Source organism: Balaenoptera physalus, assembly GCF_965194825.1.
Source record: "Balaenoptera physalus genome assembly, chromosome: 12".
NCBI classification, from domain to species: domain Eukaryota; kingdom Metazoa; phylum Chordata; class Mammalia; order Artiodactyla; family Balaenopteridae; genus Balaenoptera; species Balaenoptera physalus.
Genome location: NC_138897.1, coordinates 87,484,217 through 87,507,823, shown reverse-complemented (window position 1 = coordinate 87,507,823; position 23,607 = coordinate 87,484,217). Strand labels below are relative to the sequence as shown.

Genomic DNA, 23,607 nt, shown 5'->3' with positions numbered 1-23,607 from the left:
GAGAAGCCCACGCACCACAATGAAGAGTAGCCCCGGCTCACCGCAACTAGAGAAAGCCCATGAGCAGCAACGAAGACTCAACACAGCCATAAATAAATTAATTTATATTAAAAAAACCCCAACAGATATAGCTAATGGTCTTACAGCTAACCGTATTAATCTGCAAAGGTTATCTGAGATAGAAGGCAATTTATTTATTTATTTTTTGGCCTTGGCTTTTGGTCTGTGGTTTAGAAATCACATTTTGGTTATCAATTTTTCCAAACAAGTAACATTAAAGTTACTCACCGTAGATTGAGGCAGTCCTTTGCTACTGTTGCGGCCTCTGAAAAGATTAAATGTTATATTTATGAAATTCAACAAGCTAAACAAGCTAAAAATTTTTTTCAAATTTGAAATATCTTATAATTCCATCCAAAAACACACAGGCTATCTGTGGGGAGGGCTCATCTAATATTAAGTATAAAGGCTACGTAAGTATGACTCTCACTGCGCTTTGCTGGCTCAGAGGCCCAGAACAGGTAGGGGTCAAGGGAGGGAGGAAGGAGGAAAGAAATGTGACCACAATCAAAATGAAATAAAGTAAAAATAAAAACAACCTATTTAAAGAAATAACCAATACCAAATATAATAATCTCTACTCCAAAAGTAACCACTCACTCTGTTATAAAAAGCTACCCAGGAGCAAAATATAGATTATATTCCTGATTTAACTGACATATTTGACTAACATCAAGTTACTGCCCATATTTTTCCCTCACCTCTAAAAATAGGTACTGTGTTTACAACTGCAGAAAGACATTTGAAAATAAGTTGAATCATTCAAAAAACTTTCACTTTAAATAATAAGTGCCTCTGTCAGGATCTATATAACAAGTGCCTTTCCCTGCCAAACCCCTCCCTCTGAAATAGTGCAGTACACCAACATCAGTTGTCAAGTAATTTCCAGTAACATGAACTCTATTTTCAAGTGAACTTAGAAAACATAATACACTGTAAGGCTTGCTCCAATGGAAAAAATCAGGCCCTTTATGAAATGATAAAAAAAAATTAATAAAGTAAAATTAGTTACTCTTGAGTAACAGTATTGGAATCTCATTCTAATAAAATAATCACAACACTCAAATAAAGCCACAAACTTCAAACATTCAAAGAGAAGCACAATTCAGGTGAAAAAGCCCAGCAGTATGAATGGTGCCAATTCTCAGAAAAGCAGGACTGATATTAGCACTCTGATGTCAGCTGATTTTGTCTCCAACTCTCATCTACCTTCTCTCATCTAGAAGGTAATGTCTTTGGACTTCCCTGGTGGTCCAGTGGTTAAGACTCCGTGCTCCCAATGCAGGGGGCGTGGGTTCAATCCCTGGTCGGGGAAGATCCCACGTGCCATGTGGCATGGCCAAAAAAAAAGACAGAAAGAAAGAAAGAAAATAATGTCTTCAATCAAATCACCTGAGATTCCTTCCACTTCTAACATTCTACCTCTCACACAGCACAGATAGAGAAATTCCTAAAGTCTGAGGAATATGACCAATAATTTATCATTTATAAAACATTACAAACCAGACACTATGGTAAGCATTATGTCAAATCTCTCCCCTACTTTACAGGTAAGGAAACTGTACCTTAGCAGCTAAATATCTTGACCAAAATCATCCAGTTCAAGAGTAGTAGAGGTGGTATTTAAACCAGGTGATCCAAAGTATAGACTTTTCATTTCTAGGTTATGTTGCCTTTCTGACACTGTATCACAAGGAATAAACTTGACAATAAAAGCCTAACCCAATTTCTACATCTTTCAAATACCATTTGAATGTACTGTTTCTCTATTTATTTGTAGTCTGCAGCCAAAGACAAACAGATTTTGTTTATTTATTTGTTTGGCTGCGCTGGGTCTTAGTTGTGGCATGCGGGATCTTCGTTGCTGCATGTGGGATCTTTAGTTGCGGCATGCGAACTCTTACTTGCGGCATGTGGGATCTAGTTCCCTGACCAGAGATTGAACCCTGGCCGCCTGCATTGGGAGCATGGAGTCTTAGCCACTGGAGCACCAGGGAAGTCCCATCAAAGACTATAAAATAATGGCTACGTCTTGCCATTTTATCTTATCCTAGTGGTTGCTGTGATGCCACAGTTAAAAGACTTAAACAAATGACACGAATTAAGTGCCCTTAAACTTATGCAGCATCCCCACAATACTATTTAAAAGAATGTAAAACATAAAACTCCGTTACAGAAGTCACCTTATTTTTTTATTGATTGTACAGTTGTATCTTTGACTAATAAAGAGCAATTGTTTCAACAATACAGTTTACTTAGTAGAACAAACTGGTCAGTAAGGAAAATAAAAGACTCAGAGTGATATAAAAGTGGTACAAAATCAGTATAGAAACCACTGATTTCCACTGATCTACGAGGTGGGTGGACACCCAAAGGGAATGCTAGCATACCACAGTAACATTCTCTGAAACTGGTAAAGCCCACGTTCATTCTTGTTTTTTTCATTTTGGATCCACTCAGATTATGCTTGACTTTTACTCTTTTCCTTTAGTATTTCAGGAAAAGCATTCTAATATTTCATACAGTAAAAAACAAACAAAAAAAGACTCTCAAAAAAAGCTAAGATCATGTCTTAGTCCTAAATATACCTATAATGTGACAGATCAGATTTAGCAAAACAACAATATCCAGGATTCTAAATTTCCAATAACCACTGAACATGAGGTTAAAATGTGATTCAAAATGCTAGTCAAACTAATATAAAGAAATTTACAAACATAATAATAAAGAGTTCATATTGCTTCAAAATAATACAGGAGGGAGAAAATAGATGGGGCTATAAATGAAAAAAGACTGGCATGAGTTGGTAACTGCTGAAGCCAGGTGATGGGTGTGCAGGGGTTCATTATATCGTTCTTCTTGTTTTTTACAATTTCCTTAAGTCAAAAAAAAAGCCTTCGGATATGACACAATGGAAGCCTGGATTTAATCAAGTGTACAGATCTACCAATTTACAGGGAACATTGGGTAGAAGAGTAAATTAACTGATACCATGAGGTTACAAGTCCGTTAAATCCAGAATGTGGTAAATTTGACTTAAGAGATGACAGTTCCTTCTACAAATAATGGCATGTGAAGAAAACAAAATATGCAGGAAAAATTATTATACATTTAAAGATACACAAAAATCAAAAGCAAAGTGTGGCTTCCCAATTTCAAAACTCATCACAAAGCTACAGTAATCTAAAGAGTGTGGTCCCAGCCTAAGGACAGACATAAAAACCAATGGCATAGGGCTTCCCTGGTGGCGCAGTGGTTGAGAATCTGCCTGCCAATGCAGGGGACACGGGTTCGAGCCCTGGTTTGGGAAGATCCCACGTGCCACGGAGCAGCTGGGCCTGTGAGCCACAACTACTGAGCCTGCGCGTCTGGAGCCTGTGCTCCACAACAAGAGAAGCCGCGATAGTGAGAGGCCCGCGCACCGCGATGAAGAGTGGCCCCCGCTTGCCGCAACTAGAGGAAGCCCTCACACAGAAACGAAGACCCAACACAGCCAAAATAAATTAATTAATTAATTAAAAAAAAAAAAAGAACTATATTATTAAAAAAAAAAAAAAAAAACAAAAAAACCAATGGCATAGAATACAGAGCCCAAAAATAAACCCTCATATTTACGGGCAATTGATTATTAACAAGCGGGTCAAGATCATTCAAAGGAAGGTCTCTTCAACAAATGATTCTGGGGACTTCCCTGGTGGTCCACGGGTTAAGAATCCACCATCCAATGCAGGGGACGCGGGTTTGAGCCCTGGTCGGGGAACTAAGATCCCACATGCCGTGGGGCAACGTAGCCCATGCACCACAATTAGAGAGAAGCCTGCGTGCTGCAATTAAAGATCCCACCTGCCGCAGCTAAGACACAACGCAGCCCCGCCCCCCCCCAAAAAAAGGCACCAAAGACCTAAATTTAAGAGCTAAAACTATGAAACTCTTAGGAAAAAAAAAACGGAAAATCTTCATGGCCTTGAATTTGGCAATAATTTATTAACTGTGACACCAAAGGCATACAACATAAGAAAAAATATGTATAAAAAGGATTTCATCAAAATTAAAAACTTTTGTGCAAAAAACAGTATCAGAGTGTAAAAAGACAACCCATACAACAGTAGAAAATACCTGCATACATCTCATAACGGGTTAATATCTAGAATACATAAAGAACTCCTACAACTCGACATCAAAAAAAACATACAACTCAGTTCAAAAATGGGCAAAAGACTTGAATAGACATTTCTCCAAAGAAGTTTATACAGTTGGCCAACAAGCACATGAAAAGATGCTCAAATCACACTGGTAATTAGGAAAATACAACTCAAAACCACAATGAGCTACGATGGCTATTATAAACAAACAAACAATGGCTATTATAAACAGAAAATAACAAGTGTTGACAAAAATGTGGAGAAACTGGAACTCTTGTACACTGTTTCTAGGAATGCAAAACTGTGCAGCTACTGTGGAAAATAGTATGGCAGTTCCTCAAAAAACTAAACATAGGATTATCATATGATCCAGGAATCTCACTTCTGAATGTATACCCAAAACAACTGGAAGCAGAGATTTTAACATATATTTGTACACCAATGTTCAGAGCAGCTTTATTCACAAAAGGCAAAAAGGTGGGAAAAAACCAAATGTCCACTGACGAATGTATAAACACAATGTGGTACCATCCATACAATGGACTATTATTCAGTCTTAAATGAAGTTCTGATACATGCTACAACATGAATGAACCCTGAAGACATGCAAAGTGAAATAAGACATACACAAAAGGACAACTATTACATGATTCTACTTATGTAAGATACACAGAGTACTCAAATTCATAGAAATAGAAAGTAGAATGGTAGATCCCAGGGGCTGGGGGACTGTTGGAATTAGAAGCAAATGCTTAATGCTTCCTTTGGGGGTGAAAATGTTTTAGAACTTAATAGAGGTGGTAGTAGTACAACAACTGGAATGTACTTAATGACAGTGAACCACACAGTTAAAAATGGTTAAAACAGTAACTTCCGTGTTATGTATATTTTACCACAATTTAAAAAAACAGAGAATTCCCTGGCGGTCCAGTGGTTAGGACTCTGCACTTTCACTGCCGAGGGCCCGGGTTCAATCCCTGGTCAGGGAACTAAGATCCCGTAAGCCACACAGGAGCCATAAACAAACAAACAAACATAAAAAAATAAATTTTTTAAAAAAAGGTAAGCTCCAAGTGAAATTCATTTGCAACAGTGCGTAGAGAAGTTCATGCCTAAGGGTGCTCTCAGAAACAGTGCAGACTGTGGTCAAAGGCAACTGAGAGTAAATTGGTAAAATCATTGCTTAACACAGGCTAACTTGATTTAAAAAAAAAAAAGAAGATCCAACTACAAACTGTCTATAAAAGAGATACTTTAGACTGAAAGATATAAATAGATTGAAAGTAAAAAGATGGAAAAAGACATAGCATCAAACAAGAAAGCTAGAGTGGGTATACTAATATCAGACAACATAGGCTTTAAAACAAAAAAAAATATCACTAGAGATAAAGAGGGACATTTTATAATGATAAAAAGGTCAATTCATCAGGAAGAAGGAAGAGGCATTCCAGCTGGACTCTGTGTTCCATTTTCACATAAGTCCTGGGCCAATGGAGATGAACTCTTCACAGAAATTATCTGTACCATCCTGACCCAGAGCCCTGCTCCTTCACCTAGAGAGTTGTCTCATGCTCCATTTCCTTGTCATACTATCTACCTGACAACTGAACTCCAACTAATAAATGTAGAAGGAATGATGGAATTAGAAGGATACCATTTGGTAACCACCACAGTAATAACTGTTTCAGGCAAAAATCACCAATGAATGCTAATCTAGTAAAGTAGAAACAGGATATTTACATAATCACAAAGCAACTCCTCACAAGATACTGATTAATGACAAAGTGAAAAATAACTTTGTAGAAAAGGAGCCCAGCACCATCCTAATCAAGTGACCAAAGCTAACAGCATGAGCAATGGGATAAATGTACATCATTCACCTCCTCTCAGGCAATGAGAACACATGCATCACTTCTGCAGTATTCTTGCCAAAAATGTATAAACTGAATCTAATCATGAGGAAACATCAGACAAACCCTAGTTGAGGGACTTCTACAAAATAACCTGCAATATCCAAGTGTCAAATCACGAAAGACTAAGGAACTACTTCAGATTAAAGGAGACCAACAAGACATGACAACTGAATTTAACATATAAACCTGGATTGGTTCTTAGACCAGATTTTTTTTGGGGGGGCGGGGGGGGGTTGTAAAGAACATTAGAAGACCAATTAGTAAAATCTGAATAAGGTCAATAGATAATAATTTGGCACAATATTAATTTCCTTATTTTGACAATTGTACTGTGGTTTTGTAAGAGAATATCCTTGTTATTAGGAAATACACTCTGAAGTATTTAGAACTAAGGGGCACGTCTCTCATATGTTTAATAAAACTACTTAAATTTTATATTAATTATGTATGTATGTATTAATTTTAACGAGAGAGAAAATGAAAAAATGGAGTGAAAAGTTCCTTGAAGAATATAGGTGAAGAGTATAGAAGAATTCTTTGTACAATTGTTGCAACTTTTCTATAACTCTAAAGTTATTTATAAACAAAATTTTTTAAAATTAGGAACTGTGAATGATTAACTTCTATCTACTTTATTGTCCAAAATATCTTTAAATTTTTGTAATAAAAAAACTTGCCCAGCCTTAAATGCCACCTTTTCAAGAAGCCTTCCTTGGATTATGCCATCCCAATCAAATACATGGTGCTCTCTTCAACTCTCTAGACTGGAATTTAGCATAATCTGCTCTGCATTATAGTTACCAGTGAACCTATCATATGCCCACTACTCAGGGCCATCACCTGACAACATGGTGCTTTTGTGCAAAGCAGATAATGATGGCTCCTCCAGGGAGTCACAGCCCCACACTAGAGAAAACCGTGTGGTCAGCAGCCAATGCCTTTGAGAAAATTAGGCGGTACCAGAACAGATGCCATCCCAAAAGGCACATTACGTAGCCAAAGAAACTCCTGGATTTCAAAACCCATTTGTGGCCTCAATCAGGAGCTCTTGGATGAAATGAAAGCTAAATAACCAAGACTGGCAGACAGGATCTTGTCCATCTTTTTACCATCTACCAAAATTAGCACAGAGGAACTGTGCTTCACATATGATATACACAATAAATATTTAACGAATTAACAAGCCCAATCAGAGAAGAAAGAAAAAAATGAACATGAAAGCTTTCAAAGTAAAGATCTTCCTCAACTTATGATGGGATTATGTCCTGATAAACCTATGGTGTAAGCTGAAAGTCGAAAATACATGTATATATCTAACCTACCGATCATCATAGCTTAGCCTAGCCTACCTTAAATGTGCTCAGAGCACTTACATTAGTCTACACTTGGGCACAACCATCTAACACAAAGCCCATTTTATCACAGTGTTGAAGATCTCATGTAATTTACTGAACACTGTCCTGAAAGTGAAAACCAGAGTGATTATATGGGTACAGAATGGTTGTAAGTGCTTACCACTCGTAATCGTGTGGCTGCAGCTCGCTGCCACTGACCAACATCATGAGAGAGTATCATACCACATAAAGCTAACCTGGGAAAAGATCAAACTTCAAAATTCGAAGTAGGGTGTCTACTGAACGCTTATTGCTTTCACACTGTCCTAAGTCAGGGACCATCTGTAATAATTCTCTAAATCAAGCATCAGCAAACTACAGCCCACAAACCTGTCTTTGTCTGGGCTTTCAGTGAATATGGTTTTAAGTTCTTAAAGCGTTAAAAAAAAAAAAAAAAAGCCAAGAACAATATGCAACAGAGAAGTTACACGGCTCATAAAGCCTAAAATATCTGGGTCATTACAAGCAGAATTTGCTGACCTCTGAACTGAAAAAATGTGGCTGCAATGTCAATAAGTGCAATCTAAAAATAAAGTCTACTGGGGATTTCCCTGGTGGTCCAGTGGTTAAGACTCCGCACTCCCAATGCAGGGGGCCCGGGTTCGATCCCTGGTCGGGGAACTAAGATCCCACAATACCGCAACTAAGCCTGCACGCTCTGCAGCCGTTGCACCGCAACTGGAGAAGCCCGAGCGCCGCAATGGAGACCCAGCACAGCCTAATAAATTAACTAAAAAATAAAAAAAATAAAAAATAAAGTCTACTGCTGTTTTACACAAACTAGTACTTCTATAAGAAACTTACTAGCACTATATACTTTCCACAAAAGTTTAATGTACACATAATTGAGAAATGTCATGAAAGTACTCTTGCTCTCATTTAATTATTTTTAGGTCTTACAATGCAATTCAATTGAGGTCGATCCACCTATTGGGGAAAAAAAAAAATTAAGGTATTTTACTAATGTACATTTGATGACAATACTATGAGCAAGTTCCAGAAAGACAAGGACTTTGTAGTGACCACCAAATCAAAAGCACCCAGGATAAAATGATGAAGAGGTAAGGTAAACTGTAGATTAAAACAGACCTGAGACATAGCAAACAACTTGTGAACCTCATGTGAGCCCTCATTAGAACAAACTGTAAAAGAAAAAAAAAATGATGAGACACTCGAACTGGAGGTTCTAGCTTACGTAATAATGTAAGAAAAAGAAATAAAAGACACAATGTTTGGACAAGAAGAAGGAAAACTGTCTTTAATAAAAGATAACACGATTATTATGCAGAGAATCTACCAAAAAAACCCTACTAGAAGAAAGCTTAGAAGGCTAACTCAAAATGGATCAATGACCTAATCATAAAAGGTTTAAATAAAACTTAAAAAAAAATTTCTCCCACCCCCCCACCCCCTGCCTATGGCTATCATCAATCTGCTCTCTGTATCTATGAGCTTGGTTTTTTAGTTTGTTTTTTTTTTAAGATAACCACATATATGAGAGATCCTACAATATCTTTCTGTGTCTGACTTATTGCACTTAGCGTAACGCTCTTGAGGTCCATCCATGTTGCTGCAAAAGGCAACATTTCGTTCTCTTTTATGACTGAGTAATACTCCATTGTATACATATATTTCACTTAGATTGTTTCCATATCTTGGCTATTGTAAATAATGCTGCAATGACCATGTGGTACATATATCTTTTCAAGTGTTTTCATTCTCTTTGGATAAATACCTAGAAGTGGAACTGTTGGATCATATGATAGTTGTAAACCTTTATGATCTCGGGTTAGGCAAAGGTTTCAGAGAAGACAGAAAAAATATAAACCATAAAAGCAAAAAATTGACAAATCAGACTTCATCAAATTTTAAAATATTCTGTGCTTTTAAAGACACTGTTAAGTAATGGCCTATATGGGAAAAGAATCTAAAAAAGAGTGGATATATGTATATGTATTTAATATAACTGATTCACTTCACTGTACACCTGACACTAACACAACATTGTAAATCAACTATACTCCGGGGTACTTCCCTGGTGGTAGAGTGGCTAAGACTCCATGCTCCCAATGCAGGGGTCCTGGGTTCGATCCCTGGTCAGGGAACTAGATCCCACATGCCGACACTAAGAGTTTGCACGCCACAACTAAAGATCCCACATGCCACAACTAAAAGATCCCCCATGCAGCAATGAAGATCCCTAGTGCCGCAACTAAGACACGGTGCAGCCAAATAAATAAATAAATTAATTTTAAAAAAATGGTTAGGATGGTAAAATGTATGTTATCAGTATAAAAAAAAAAACAACCCTATACTCCAATAAAGAATTTTTTTAAAAGACACTGTTAAGAAAATAAAAAGTCAATCCTCAGACAAGGAAGTATTTGCAAAATATGTCTGATAATGGACTTCTACCCAGAATATACAAAAAACTTATTAATAATACAAATAGCCTGGACTTCCCTGGTGGCACAGTGGTTAAGAATCCGCCTGCCAATGCAGGGGTCACGGGTTCGATCCCTCGTCCGGGAAGATCCCACATGCCGCGGAGCAACTAAGCCCGTGCGCCACAACTACTGAGTCTGTGCTCTAGAGCCCACGAGCCACAACTATCGAAGCCAGTGCGCCTAGAGCCCATGCTCTGCATCAAGAGAAGCCACTGCAATGAGAAGTCCATGCACCGCAATGAAGAATAGCCCCTGCTCTCCACAACTAGAGAAAGCCCGTACGCAGTAACAAAGACCCAACGCAGCCATAAATAAATAAATAAATAAATATTTAAAAAAAAAGACAAATAGCCCAACAAATGGGCAAAAAAGGCTTATACAGTCATTTAACCAAATAAGATTTATTGGGTAAAATTAAAGACTGACAATACCAACTGCTAGTGAGGATACCAAGAAGCTGAAACTCTCATACACTGCTGGTGGAAATGGAAAACAGTACAGCCATTTTGGAAAAGAGTTTGGCAGTCTGTTATAAAGTTTAACATACTTTTAAAACCCAGCAATCCCATTCCTAGGTAATTATACAAGAGGAATGAATATGAATGTTAGTAGCTAGTTTATTCATAATAACCAAAAACTGAAAACAACCCAAATGTCCACTACCTAGTGAATGAATACACGAACTGTGGTAGCATATCCTTAACAATGGAATACTTCTCGGTTATAAAGTTACAAGTTACTGATACATACTACACACAACATGGATGAATTTCAAAAGCATTGTGTTTACTGACTAAGCAGAAGCCAGACACCAAAAGCTACATAATCCATGATTCCATCTACATGACATTCTGGAAAGGCACTACAAATGTAGAAATCAGATCAATGATTCTAAGGGCTGAGGGTCAAGGGAGGGGATTTAATTAATATAAAGGCACAAGAGGGAACTTTATAGGGTAGTATATCTTAATTGTGTTATTGACAATATGACTATATACATTTGTCAAAACTAAAAAGAACTTTAAACAGGATGAGTTTACTGTATGTAAATTATACCTCAAAAAACCTGCCACACCCCCCCCCCAAACTAAAGACAGATCCAAAGAAACCCTAAAACTTAAACTTAAAAAAAAAAAATTGAGGGACTTCCCTCGTGGTGCAGTGGTTAAGAATCCACCTGCCAATGCAGGGGACACAGGTTCGATCCCTGGTCCAGGAAGATCCCACATGCCACAGGGCAACTAAGCCCATGTGCCACAACTACTGAGCCTGCGCTCTAGAGCCCACGTGCTGCAACTACTGAGCCCGCAATGCTGCAACTTCTGTAGCCTGCGCGCTTAGAGCCCGTGCTCTGCAACAAGAGAAGCCACTGCAGTGAGAAGCCCACGCACTGCAACGAAGACCCAAACACAGCCAAAAATAAATAAATAAATAAATATAGTATTAAAAAAATTGAAATTGATGGTATGTAAATTATAACCAAATAAATGTGAAGTTAAAAATTCATTATATTATACACTTAAAATTGGTGAATTTTACTGTTAATTATACCTCAGTAAAGGAGTTTTGTTTTTCTTTTAAGAGACAAAAAAGGGAAAACCTGAACTAATGGGACATTAAAAATACTAAGGAATTAATGTTAATTTTTTAAAATGTGATAATGGTTTCCATTCTCTTAGATACTATACTGAAATATTTACAGAAGAGATGTCATGATGTCAGGAATTGCTTCAAAATAATCTAGGGAGGCTAGAGTAATCAAGACAGCATGGTAATGGCGTAAGGACAGACATACAGATCAATGAAATAGAAATAAACTCTTACATTTATGGTCAACTGATTTTTGAGAAAAGTGCCAGGACAATTCAATGGGGAAAGATTAGTATTTTCACAAATAGTGCTGGTCCAACTGGATATCCACCTGCAAAAGAATGTATCTGGACCCCTACTGCATATCATATATAAAAATTAACTCAAAATGGATTAAAGATGTAAATGTAAGAGCTAAAACTATAAAATTCTTAGGGCAAAAAACATGAGAATAAATCTTCAATGGATTTGGCAATGGATTCTCAGATATGACACTAAAAGCACAAACAACAGATGAAAAAATAGATAAACGGGACTTGAGATCAAGATTTAAAACTCTTTTTTGCTGCAAATGACAACATCAATACACCAAGAGCAAAAGAAACAAGTAAGAAGGGACTGTGGATAAAGATTTCAGACATTCCCTGACTAAGGGAAACCGAAAGCACTAGGACTCCAGAGTGCAGTGCTTAAAAACAGAGAGCATACTAAAAGGAAAAGGGCCACTTTTCAGACAACTCTATTTCAAATCTTGGCTCAGCCACTTACTGTGACTCCAGAAAGGTTATTACTTAACCACTGTGGCCCCCAGTTTGCTTATCTGTACAATGGAAATAATAAGAAAGGTCACAAGGTTGTTGAGGATCAAATAATATGCAAAAGATACATGTTCATTTGGTCAAAATTTATTACAACTTATATTGTACTCTTTAAAATGTGGGATTTACTGTGTGTCAATTATACCTCATTAAGGTTGTAAAATTTAAAAACAAAGAGTCTGGCGCAGAGGAAGCACTCAAAAATTGTGGCTTTTTAAAACTTTACATTTAACAGATATTTACTGACTAAGCAAAATGAACACAGCCTTGCCTTTGGCTGCTTACACTTCAGAGGTTATGTCTAGGACAGAAAATTAAAAACATATTTTCATATGTATACCGTACCTGTCTCATTCACCACTGGAATTATCAAATAAAAAATATATATAAACAATCCAAGAGCACACCTGATAACTGCAACACATTAAATAATCTAAGAATAAAATTCCCTTCCATTATTGTTTCAAAATTTGTGGTGGGGCCGGGGGTGGAGGGGGAAACACATGCAATTTCTACTGGTACTCCCAACAGACAATGTAATTGAAGAACTGTTTACTTTTTCATTTTTCACCATTCTGGTCATTCGTCACCACTTTTCAACACGGCACCTATACATGTCATTCACCATTTTCTACAACTATTTGAACAAGCCTGCGTGACAAATATACACAGTCAAAATACTTCACTGATCCAAATTTCTAGAACCAGACTACTTGTATGGATACAACTTATATTCTTTGGCATAGTAAGAATACTACATACCTCAAACTCCCTTCCAATAGAGTTGTAATAATGTTGTTCCCCCAAATATTCACATGGCTGACTGCTTCTTGTTACTTAGATGTCACCTCCTCAGAGAGGCTTATCCAGACCAACCCATCAAAAGTAGCTCCCCAACTACTATTATATTGCTGTTTTAGTACTTAAGTAACTAATACTTAGTATATTACAGCACTTAATAACTGAAATTTTATTACATGTTCCTTTTTTTTCTTTCTGTCTCTGTCCATCCCTCACCTCCAGAATATATACCTCATGAGGGCAAACACTTCTGTCTCATTCACTACTGAGTGCCCAGGGCTTAAGAACAGAGCCTGGCACAAAGTAAGTACTCTGAATTGTTGAATAAATTAAGTATATAGTATAATTTATGTGAATTATGACAAATATTGACTAATTCAATTTCTCTTTATAGTACAGAAAAACTACAGCTGTCAAGAGAAAGGACAATTAACTAAAAACTAGAAATCTAATTCCAGTTCTTAAAGTTAACTCAATTAGGTGAGTCATTTTGTTTTTCCCATTTCAGTCTTTTTATTAGAAAGGGAAATTCTATAATACTTATTGAATAACTACTTCCTCACTGAAAAGATGAGTCAAACAAGATGGCAGTAGGGAGCAGGTCATGACAACCCAAACATAATAAAAAGCTAGAGTTTTTTTAGCAAAATGAGGGCTGGCAACTCTAAATTCACACAGAACAACCGCCAGATTAATGCAGCCACATAATCATCTAAAATCAATGTTTCAAGAACCATCCCCACAAGAACTTATTTCAGTTTGCTGCAAACTCCTTGGGTTCGAATTCTGGCCCTATCACTTCCCAGCTCTGTGACCTTAACCTCATGACTTCAGCTCTTTGTGTCTTAATTTCAAGATCTACAAAATGGTGACAAAAATAGTACATTCTCAAAAAAAATAATAACAACTTCTCATTAGGTTGTGAAAATTAAATGATATTCCATATAGACAACTTGGCTTAAGAACAATGCCTGGCACATTATTAACTGCTTAATAATTGTTAGCTAATACAATTATTTTCCTCATATTACAGCACACACTAGAATTGTGCAGTGGGGCGGGCGGCAGGGACAATTCTTCAAATGAAGTTTTACTTCGAGGAAGGGATAAGGAGGCTTAGCCATAAAGCCATGCACAATTAGATACGACCTAGACATACCAAAAGCTCCGGAAGATTCGGATAAAAAGGAATCCTGGGTGCTCAAGTCCAGTGCTGTCCAACAGAACTTTCTATAATGAATTTTAAAAAAAGTTCTATATCCATGCTGCCCAATCTGGTAGCCACTAGGCATATGTGGTGGCTGAGCACTTGAAATATGGCTAGTGTGACTGAGGAGCTGATTTTTTTTAAATTTTAATTAACTTAATTCTAAATGTAAATAGCAGGACTTCCCTGGAGGTCCAGTGGTTAAGACTCCATGCTTCCACTGCAGGGGGCACAGGTTGGATCCCTGGTGGGGGAACTAAGATCCTGTATGCCGTGTGGTGCAGCCAAAAATAAATTAATTAATCAAATTTAAAATGCAGGCCACATTAAAAAAAAATTTTTTTTACTGTAAATAGCCAGATATGGATGGATAGTGGCTACCATACTGGACAGTGCAGTTCCAGTCCTCTCTTTGAGCTTCTCCAGGAGTAGGTGCTATCTACCTTCCAAAGCATCAATCCCCTCTAATACACCAAGAGTGCTTCCTTATAGTGAACTCTACTCTCTCTCCCAATGGTTTTACCCACTGGTCATTAATCTTTCCTAGGGCCTCAAAACAACTTCACTCCCCTTCAAAAGACTACAAGTGATAATGGGGAAGAGGGGAATAAGGGGAAACAAGATGAATCACTCACTGATAACGGTTGAAACTGAGTGACAGATACATAGGCTCATTAAACTGTTCTATTTTTATCTATGTTGAAATTTTCTATTAAAAAATTCTTATTAAAAAAATTCTCATTAGCATTTGTTTCAAGCTCACTTCGTTTCTTCTCTAACTACAAGGGCTTCCAAATCTGTCTCCCTGCTTTCAATACTTACTTCCTCCAATTCTTCTACCACACCGTGAACCAAATTTTTCAACCCACAACCATGTTTACAAGCATCTCTGTAATTTGGCACAAACTTTTCCCTGCCTGGAACTTCCTCTTCTCTTCCATGGCCTCATTGGAAACTGCTTATCATTTCTTAAGATCCATCTCAATACTCACCACATTCTTCACCACCCACCCAAAGCAGTCAGTCATTTACTCGCTTCTCAGTGCTACCAGTTTATACTACCTGCATCCTGCCCTCCCCCACTACACTCACTGGTTAACTTGGAAGCAGAGATGCTTCATTCATCTTTTAACTATCCCACTCTGATAGCTTCAAACGTTTACTGAATTAATCAACAGTATGCATACAAGCTCAACAAAATGCTAAACTGTATCTACTAATATAGCATTACCCCAAACCCATCAACAAGCAGTTTTCAGCCTTAATTTGCTCAGGTAGTTTTTACTGATTTTCTTTTTTTTAACTTATTTATTTTTGGCTGCGTTGGGTCTTCATTGCTGCGCGCGGGCTTTTCTCTAGTTGTGGCAAGCAGGGGCTACTCTTCGTTGCAGTGCACAGGCTTCTCACTGCAGTGGCTCCTCTTGTTGCGGAGCACGGGCTCTAGGCACATGGGCTCCAGTGGTTGTGGCACGTGTGCTCAGTAGTTGTGGCCCACAGGCTCTAGAGCGCGGGCTCAGTGGTTGAGGGGCAGAGGCCTAGTTGCTCCGCAGCACGTGGAATCTTTCCGGACCAGGGATCGAACCCGTGTCCCCTGCATTAGGCAGGCAGATTCTTAATCACTGCACCACCAGGGAAGCCCTTTACTGATTTTCAAACATGCTAACAGTAACAGCTGAAAGTTATTAAGCACTTACCACGTGCCAAGCATTGATTTAAGCACTTTATACATATAATTCATTTAATCCTCATCACCCCCATTTCACAGAGGAAGAAACTCAAGCACAAGTGAAATAATCTGCTATAAGCCACTAAGTAAGAAAAGGCCTAGGGTGCTAAATAAATTGTATGCGACTCTGGACAAGTCATTTAAAGTTCCTGCTCCTGTCCAAAATAAAGAGGATGAGTCATGATGATCTCAAATGCAAGCTTCCAATTCTAAAATTCAGATTTGGCGGAGGAGTATAGGATGCCACATAGAAGGAAGACTGTCTTGTGAAAAGAAATAGTAACTTTAGACATTCACCAGAAAATTGTTTGAGGGAAAATGTGAATCCTTTTATTCTTGTAGTTTATAGCAAGCTACTATGAAAAAACATGGAACATGTTCTCAAATAAGAAAGCTAACATATGGGACAAGCTAAGTTCTACAAGAGTTAATAAAAAGAAAAATAAATGAGAATTAGCTTTATGGAAGATCTGAACTAGATCTTAGAGGATAAGTATGAGGATGTGGAAAAGGAGAATACTGATGGAAGAGCAGGCAGGCAGGCAGTAGAGCCTGAGCTTGATACCTGCAGAGGCAATGAGAAAAGGAGACCATGTTGATTTAAATGGAGGTCACGTTTTGAAGAGTTGATGGAAAACATGACCAGAAAGATAAAATGGGGTTGGCAAATGTCCATGGTCCTGTGGCCTGTTTTTATATGGCTCAGGGCTAAGAATGCTTTTTACATTTAAAAAGGTTTTTTTTTTTTTTTAAATAGAAGAATATGCAAAAAAACTACATGTGGCCTGCAAGGCCTAAAAGATTTATTATTTGGCTCTTTACAGAAGACATTTGCCAACCCCTGGGTTAGATCATGGAAAGCCTTGAGAGTGAAAAGGACCTTAGGCTTGGGAATAGGATGATTTTTGAGCAGAAGGGTTACCCAAAAAAAGTAGAGTTTAAATCTAATAGCAAAAGGAAGGCTAGGTTAAACAGGTGGGCAAAATTAATGTGTTGCAAAAATTAAGAATAAAATGGGGACTTCCCTGGTGGCCCAGTGGGTGAGACTCCGCACTCCCAATGCAGGGGGACCAGGTACGATCCCTGGTCGGGGAACTAGATCCCACATGCCGCAACTAAGAGTCCACATGCCGCAACTAAGACCCAGCACAGCCAAAATAATAAATAAATAAATAAATATTTTTAAAAAAAGAATAAAATGTATGATTGCCTAACATGATTGGCCCACAGAAATAACTGCAGCATAGCCAGGAACTTCCCTAAAGCCACAAAATATACGCATCATTTCTTCAACTATTTAATCCCTTCTCTTTGGAGGACTAATGTGTGCTGCTGAAGTCTTATTCAGTGTGTTTTTCTAGCCCCAGGGCTATATAGCCTCCAACTTGACTAAGACAGGGAGAGTGGAGAAATGGGTTCTAGCACTCTAATTCTCCTACAGAAACATCGTTAAGTGGTGTTGGAATTCTTAGATCAAGCCAAAAATGCCTTCTTAACCCACAATACAGTACGCTACTACTTAGTTCAAATTAATTATGGGTAACAACTATCTGATAAAATAGGTGCAGAAAACTAGCCACCATTTATAACATTGTTTACACATTTAAAAATAAAAATCTTAAGCTTTTGGAACCAGATCCATTTATTAATAGAACTGCCAGGATTAAGGCATGGGTAGTGGAAGCCATTTTATGGCTCACAATGATGACTGAATTGTTTTCTTCATTGATTTTTATCTGCTTTTGTTTTGCCATAGAGCTTAACCAGAAACAGTGGAGCACAGTTACTAAAAAGCAAAAAGCTCTGAAGTCTTACAGGGTTAGAATCTCAGCTTCATCGCTTCCTAGCCCTTTGACCCTGGGCAAGTTCCTTAATTTCTCTGAAGTGCCATTCCCTCATCTTTAAAATGGATATGGCATTACCAACCTGACAGGCTGGGCTGTTGTAAAGATTAAAGGATATATAAGTAATGCACTTGGCACAGTTCCTGAAACCTAACAGGCACAAAATAAATGGTAACCATCATTATATAAACAGAAAGCTCTTCATAAACTGTTTTCACATCATACATACATATCTAAACGTTTTTTTTTTCAGAAAAATGGCTTCCATTTGGTTCAGAAATGCTAGTTTTTTTCTAACATGTTTTCCACAGGAAAAAAGGTGTTAATAATAAATAAGAATTCTCATTTATTCTCTAACCTTTTAGACTGGGCTAAAACTAATGCAGACTTCCTATATAACATTTACAGACTATGAATAACTAAATTCCTTATCTGTCACAAATGCAAATTCCTCATTTTCTTTTCCACTTTTCATCCTAAGGAGCCTGTTGACTTACATTCCTTCACCCAGGGAAGCTAGTGACTCAGGTTTCTGGTCAATTAAAGTAAGAAACTAATTGTAACATTCCTTAAATCCATCACCAGTTTTCTTCTATTCTCACTTGCATACACCTTTTCAGAGATCTTAAATACAACAATAGTAAGTCATTCCATCTCTGCCACTTTCTAGCTGAGTAAAGTTAAAACAGGTCACTTAGCGTCTCTGGGCCTTAGTTTCCTCATGGGTAAAATGCGATAGGGCAACAGATTATCTAACAGTACTGTGTGATAATCAAATGAGAAAGAAAGTATATATATTATATATATGTGAAATGTATGTATATGCCCTAGCAGAACAAGCTCATGGTGGGTCCACTCAAATACAGTTTTCCCTCTCCCTTTCAATTATGACCCTAGTCAGCTTTCACAAGCTTAGACCAGGAGGCTTCTCAAACATACTGATTTCTGTGACTAGTGAGTGGCTATCCCAAAAGCATTGAAAGGAATAAGACCCTTAGCAACATACTAGACTACTCGTAAGAGGACCTATCTTCTGATAAAGCAGTAAGCTTTCTTCCCCCTTCATCTAAAAGACTTCCCATATTGTGTAAGATAGGAGCATGCTAAAAGGGGAAGCAAAGGTGTGAACTTCCTGCCTTGTCTCCCCTACTAGTACGTAAGCTCCAGGAAGGGAAAGACCTCATCTGGCTTCTTCAACTGTGTCCCCAGAGCCTGGCAAACAGGAGGTACTCAAAAAGTTTAACTACGGTATGCCTATAAAATAAATGCCATGTTCCATTTGAGATGACAACTTTTCCTTGGCAGGGTAAACTCGTCTGCTTAATAATGAGACCAGTGCTCATGCAGTTAATAAAGAATTTACCACTTACTAAGTATACAAAGTGGTACAAAGCACTCGTCCCTGTCCTCAAGATGTTCTAAATCTAGAAGGCAGGTAATGCAAATACAGAAGCTCCTTTACTTTCAAACAAGTTAGATCCCAAATATTGATAGTTTCTCATCACCAAAGATGATAAACAAATGGCAAACAAGCACATGAAAAGATGTTCAATATCATTAGGCATAAGGAAATGCAGATTCAAACCACAATGAAATACCACTGCACAGCCACCAGAACGGCTGAAATTAAAAACTAGCATACCAAGTGTTGCCAAGAAATTAGAGCAATTAGAAATCAGTTACTTTAGCAAACAGTTTGGCAATTATTTTTAAAATTAAATAAACATTTGCCATACAACATAGCAATTCCATTTCTAGGTATTTAATCAAGAGAAATGAAATTGTTATGACCACACAAAACCTGTACATCAATATTCACAGCAGCATTATTCATAATAGCCCAAAACTGCTAACCTTAAAAGTGCATCACTTGATAAACAAACATCGTACACGCACACAATGGAATACTACTCAGCAAGAAAAAAAGAAGAAACTGTTAACATGCAGTAACATGAATGAATCTCAAAGCATTATGTTACATGAGAGAAGCCAAACACAAAAGGCTGTATACTGTATAATACCATGTATATGACATTCTAGAAAAGACAAAACTATAATGTTAGGCAACAGATTGCTGATTACCAGGTTTGGAGAAAGGGGACTGACTGAAAAGAGGCACAAGGAAAATTTATAGGATGATACTCTGATTGTGGTGGTGGTGTAAGACTGTACGTTTTTCAAAACTCAAGAACTATACACTAAGAAGGGTGAACTTTACTTTTTGTAAATTGTATTTCAATACGTCTAATTAAAATACAATCTATCACAGTAACTGTCTAGCAATTTAAGCTAAATCACGGCACACTGAACAATGAAATTTTTAAAGTTTCCTCTGTACATCCACGTGATCCTAAGTCCAAAATGGACAGGAGGAAGTTTGAACGCTTATAGACCCAATATACGAACATTCTATTTGGCATCTTTTCCCAAAAGACAACCTCTTAATAATCTTTTCCAACGTCACTGGAGATGCCTTAGACTCTTTATTCAAAGTACTGTGAACCTGTAGCACTGTGTGTAGGTCTTGACAAAAATTTCAGCAATAGCATTTTAACTACTTTAGCCTTCTCCCAAATTAACACCACTAGCTGCAAACTTCCAAGTTTTTCCATTTCATCCACTAATTCTCCTTATCTTCTGCTGATTATTACTGACTAAATATGCATGGTACTTTTTGCTCTTTGTCCTTCAGAATAATTCGTCCCATCCCAAGCCATCATTTTCCTACTACTTATAATTTTTAAAAATCTCTCATTTCTACCATAATTAAGTCATTTCTTCTGACTGGCACTATCAGTACTCACTGCTGCTGCACTTTTTGAAAATGACAGCTTTAACAACGATAAACTAAGCTCAAACACAGTAAACACATAGAGAATTTTTAAATGACAAGAATGGCTGACTGCAAAATGACCATAAACCACCCCAAAAAAGGAAAAAACAAAACAAAAAAAAGGCCATCTGTTGGTGGGATGAACCCACTTTTGATCTGTGGTGTAGCTCTGCTCCTAATCTCAGAGTTCATCCTAAGGAGAAAGTTTGTAAGTGGAGGAGGTGCTGCACTTAAATGCAAGACACTGTACACTGGAGGGACTTCCCTGGTGGCGCAGTGGTTAAGAATCCGCCTAATGCAGGGGACACGGGTTCAATCTCTGGTCCGGGAAGATCCCACATGCCGCGGAGCATCTAAGCCTGTACACCACAACTACTGAGCCTGCGCTCTAGAGCCCGTGAGCCACAACTACTGAAGCCCGCGCACCTAGAGGCCGTGCTCTGCAACAAGAGAAGCCACCGCAATGAGAAGCCCTGCACTGCAACGAAGAGTAACCCCCGCTCACAGCAACTAGAGAAAGCCCGCGCACAGAAACAAAGACCCAACGCAGCCAAAATAAATAAATAAATAAATAAATAATAAATTTATGGGGGAATAAAGACACTGTACATTGAATGCCACAGGAATGATACTTGCCAAAAATTACAGGGGCACAGGAAGAATCCCATTTTCCTAGGGTAAATATGGTGAGAGACTGTGCAAGAAAAGATCTTGCTAAGCCTTCAAAATCTTATGCTTAAGAGGGCAAGATGACTAGATTGACATAATTTGATTTATTCTGGAGAATACGGTATGCACAGTCTGTGGAGGGACTTGACTAAAACTATTCATGAATAGTCTCAATTTGATTCAGCTAGTAATGAGAGCCACTAAAAGTTTCTTAATAGAAACAGTACACAATGAAAGATGTTTGGGGGAGATTCTTTTTTTTTTTTTTGCTAGGGGCGGGGTGGGGGGGAGGATTCTTATGGCTACAGAGTATATAGGAAGTATCTAGGCATAAAGAGACCAATCAGAAAGTTTGCTAAGCTACAGTCAGCAAATCCCTCCGGTGCCCATGATAAAGACTCAACCCACTCCCTTCTCTACCTACATCTCTTCTCTAAAGCCAAACAAAATCTCAGAATCCTCCAAACAACGCAACAATCAATCATAATTACCAGATAAAGTGAAACCTATTTGCCAGCTAGGTTAAAGATTAAGAAAGGATAGTCACAGAGGAAAGGAATGCCTGGTAGAAACAGGAATTTCATTTTGGATTCAAGTTCCTAAGTTAAAAGGACTAAAGAGACACTCTTCCACTTAAATGTGACAGAAAACAAAAAATAGCAGAGCAGGGGACTTCCCTGGTGGCAGAGTGGTTAGGAATCTGCCTGCCAATGCAGGGGACATGGGTTTGAGCCCTGGTCCGGGAAGATCCCACATGCTGTGGAGCGGCTAGGCCCGTGTGCCACAGCTACTGAGCCTGCGCTCTGGAGCCCATGAGACACAACTACTGAGCCTGAGTGCCGCAACTACTGAGCCCGCATGCCATAACTACTGAAGCCCGAGTGCCTAGAGCCCGTGCTCCACAACAAGAGAACCACCACAGTGAGAAGCCCGCACACTGCAACGAGGAGTGGCCCCAGCACATCGCAACTAGAGAAAGCCCACATGCAGCAATGAAGACCCAACACAGCCAAAAATAAATAAATAAATTTAAAAAAAAATAGCAGAGTAGACCCTTTGCTAATTGAAATACTTAGAAAATTTTTTTCTGGATAGGTGGATCTTTTCTTAGATTACTATATGAGTATCAGATTTTGAAAATAAGTCTTAAGAAACATATTACAAAGAAGAGGGAACAAGATTCCAAAGCCAGCTATGCAGCCAAAGATGATGGGAGAACTCCGGCAAATATCTCTGTGGCCTTAGTTTCCTCATCAGTAAAGAGAATGAGAAGTAAAAACTCAGCAGAGCCACCTCCAACTCCAGATCTGTATAATTCTAAAACACTGAGGGAATTCCCTGGCGGTCCAGTGGTTACGACTACGCGCTTTCACTGCCAAGGGCCCAGGCTCGATCCCTGGTCAGGGAACTAAGATCCCGCAAGCCACGCGGCGCGCCAAAACAAATACTGAGAGCTTAATATGTGTCAAGAATGACATGTAATAAAAATTTAGTATCTCACTTTTTAAAGAAGGTATTATTTCCCCCTTTTAATAAGTACAGAAACTGAGCCTGAGAGTAACTTGCCCATTCATTCACTCAAACATCTGACCACTTACTAAGTGCCAAGCACTGTTCCAGTAGACTAGGATACAATCGTGAACAAAATGAAGTTCCTGCCCTCACAGAGCTTAAATTTCAGTCACCAGGGGGTGAAACCCAATTCTAGCCCAGACTGGGGTTACCAGATAAAATAAAGGATACCCAGTCAAATTTGAAATTCAGATAAATAATAACTTTGTTCCATGCAATTTGGGACCTATTTATACCAAAAAATCAGTCGTCGTTTATCAGAAATGCAAGTTGGGGGGAGGGGGGAATAAATTACGAGTTTGCGAGTTTTAGCCTATATACACTATTATATATTAAAATTAAATTATATATAAAATAGATAACCAAAAAGGACCAACTGTACAGCACAGGGAACTATACTCAATATTCTGTAATAACCTATAAGGGAAAAGAATCTGAAAAAGAATACATATGTTTGAATCACTGTGCCATACACCTGAAATGAACACAACGTTGTAAATCAACTATTCTTAAAAAAAAAAAAAAAAATGCAAGTTTAACTGGGCATCCTGTATTTTTATTTGTTAAATCTGGCAACCCTAGCGTAGAAAA

At 38.1% G+C, this 23,607-nt stretch overlaps 1 protein-coding gene across 17 annotated transcripts in view; it reads right to left on the bottom strand.

Moving 5' to 3' along the window:
* The window catches only part of ATXN2 (ataxin 2), a 132,691-nt gene that overhangs the window by 99,756 nt on the left and 9,328 nt on the right, over window positions 1–23,607 (bottom strand). For all 17 annotated transcript variants that reach the window (XR_014251681.1, XR_014251682.1, XR_014251683.1 and 14 more), the window contains exon 2: window positions 289–325. Coding sequence is in view for 9 of the 17 variants with exons in the window: in XM_082416756.1 (XP_082272882.1) it covers window positions 289–325 (37 nt within the window). In the remaining 8 variants the exon portion in view is untranslated. The remainder of the gene's footprint in view (window positions 1–288; window positions 326–23,607) is intronic.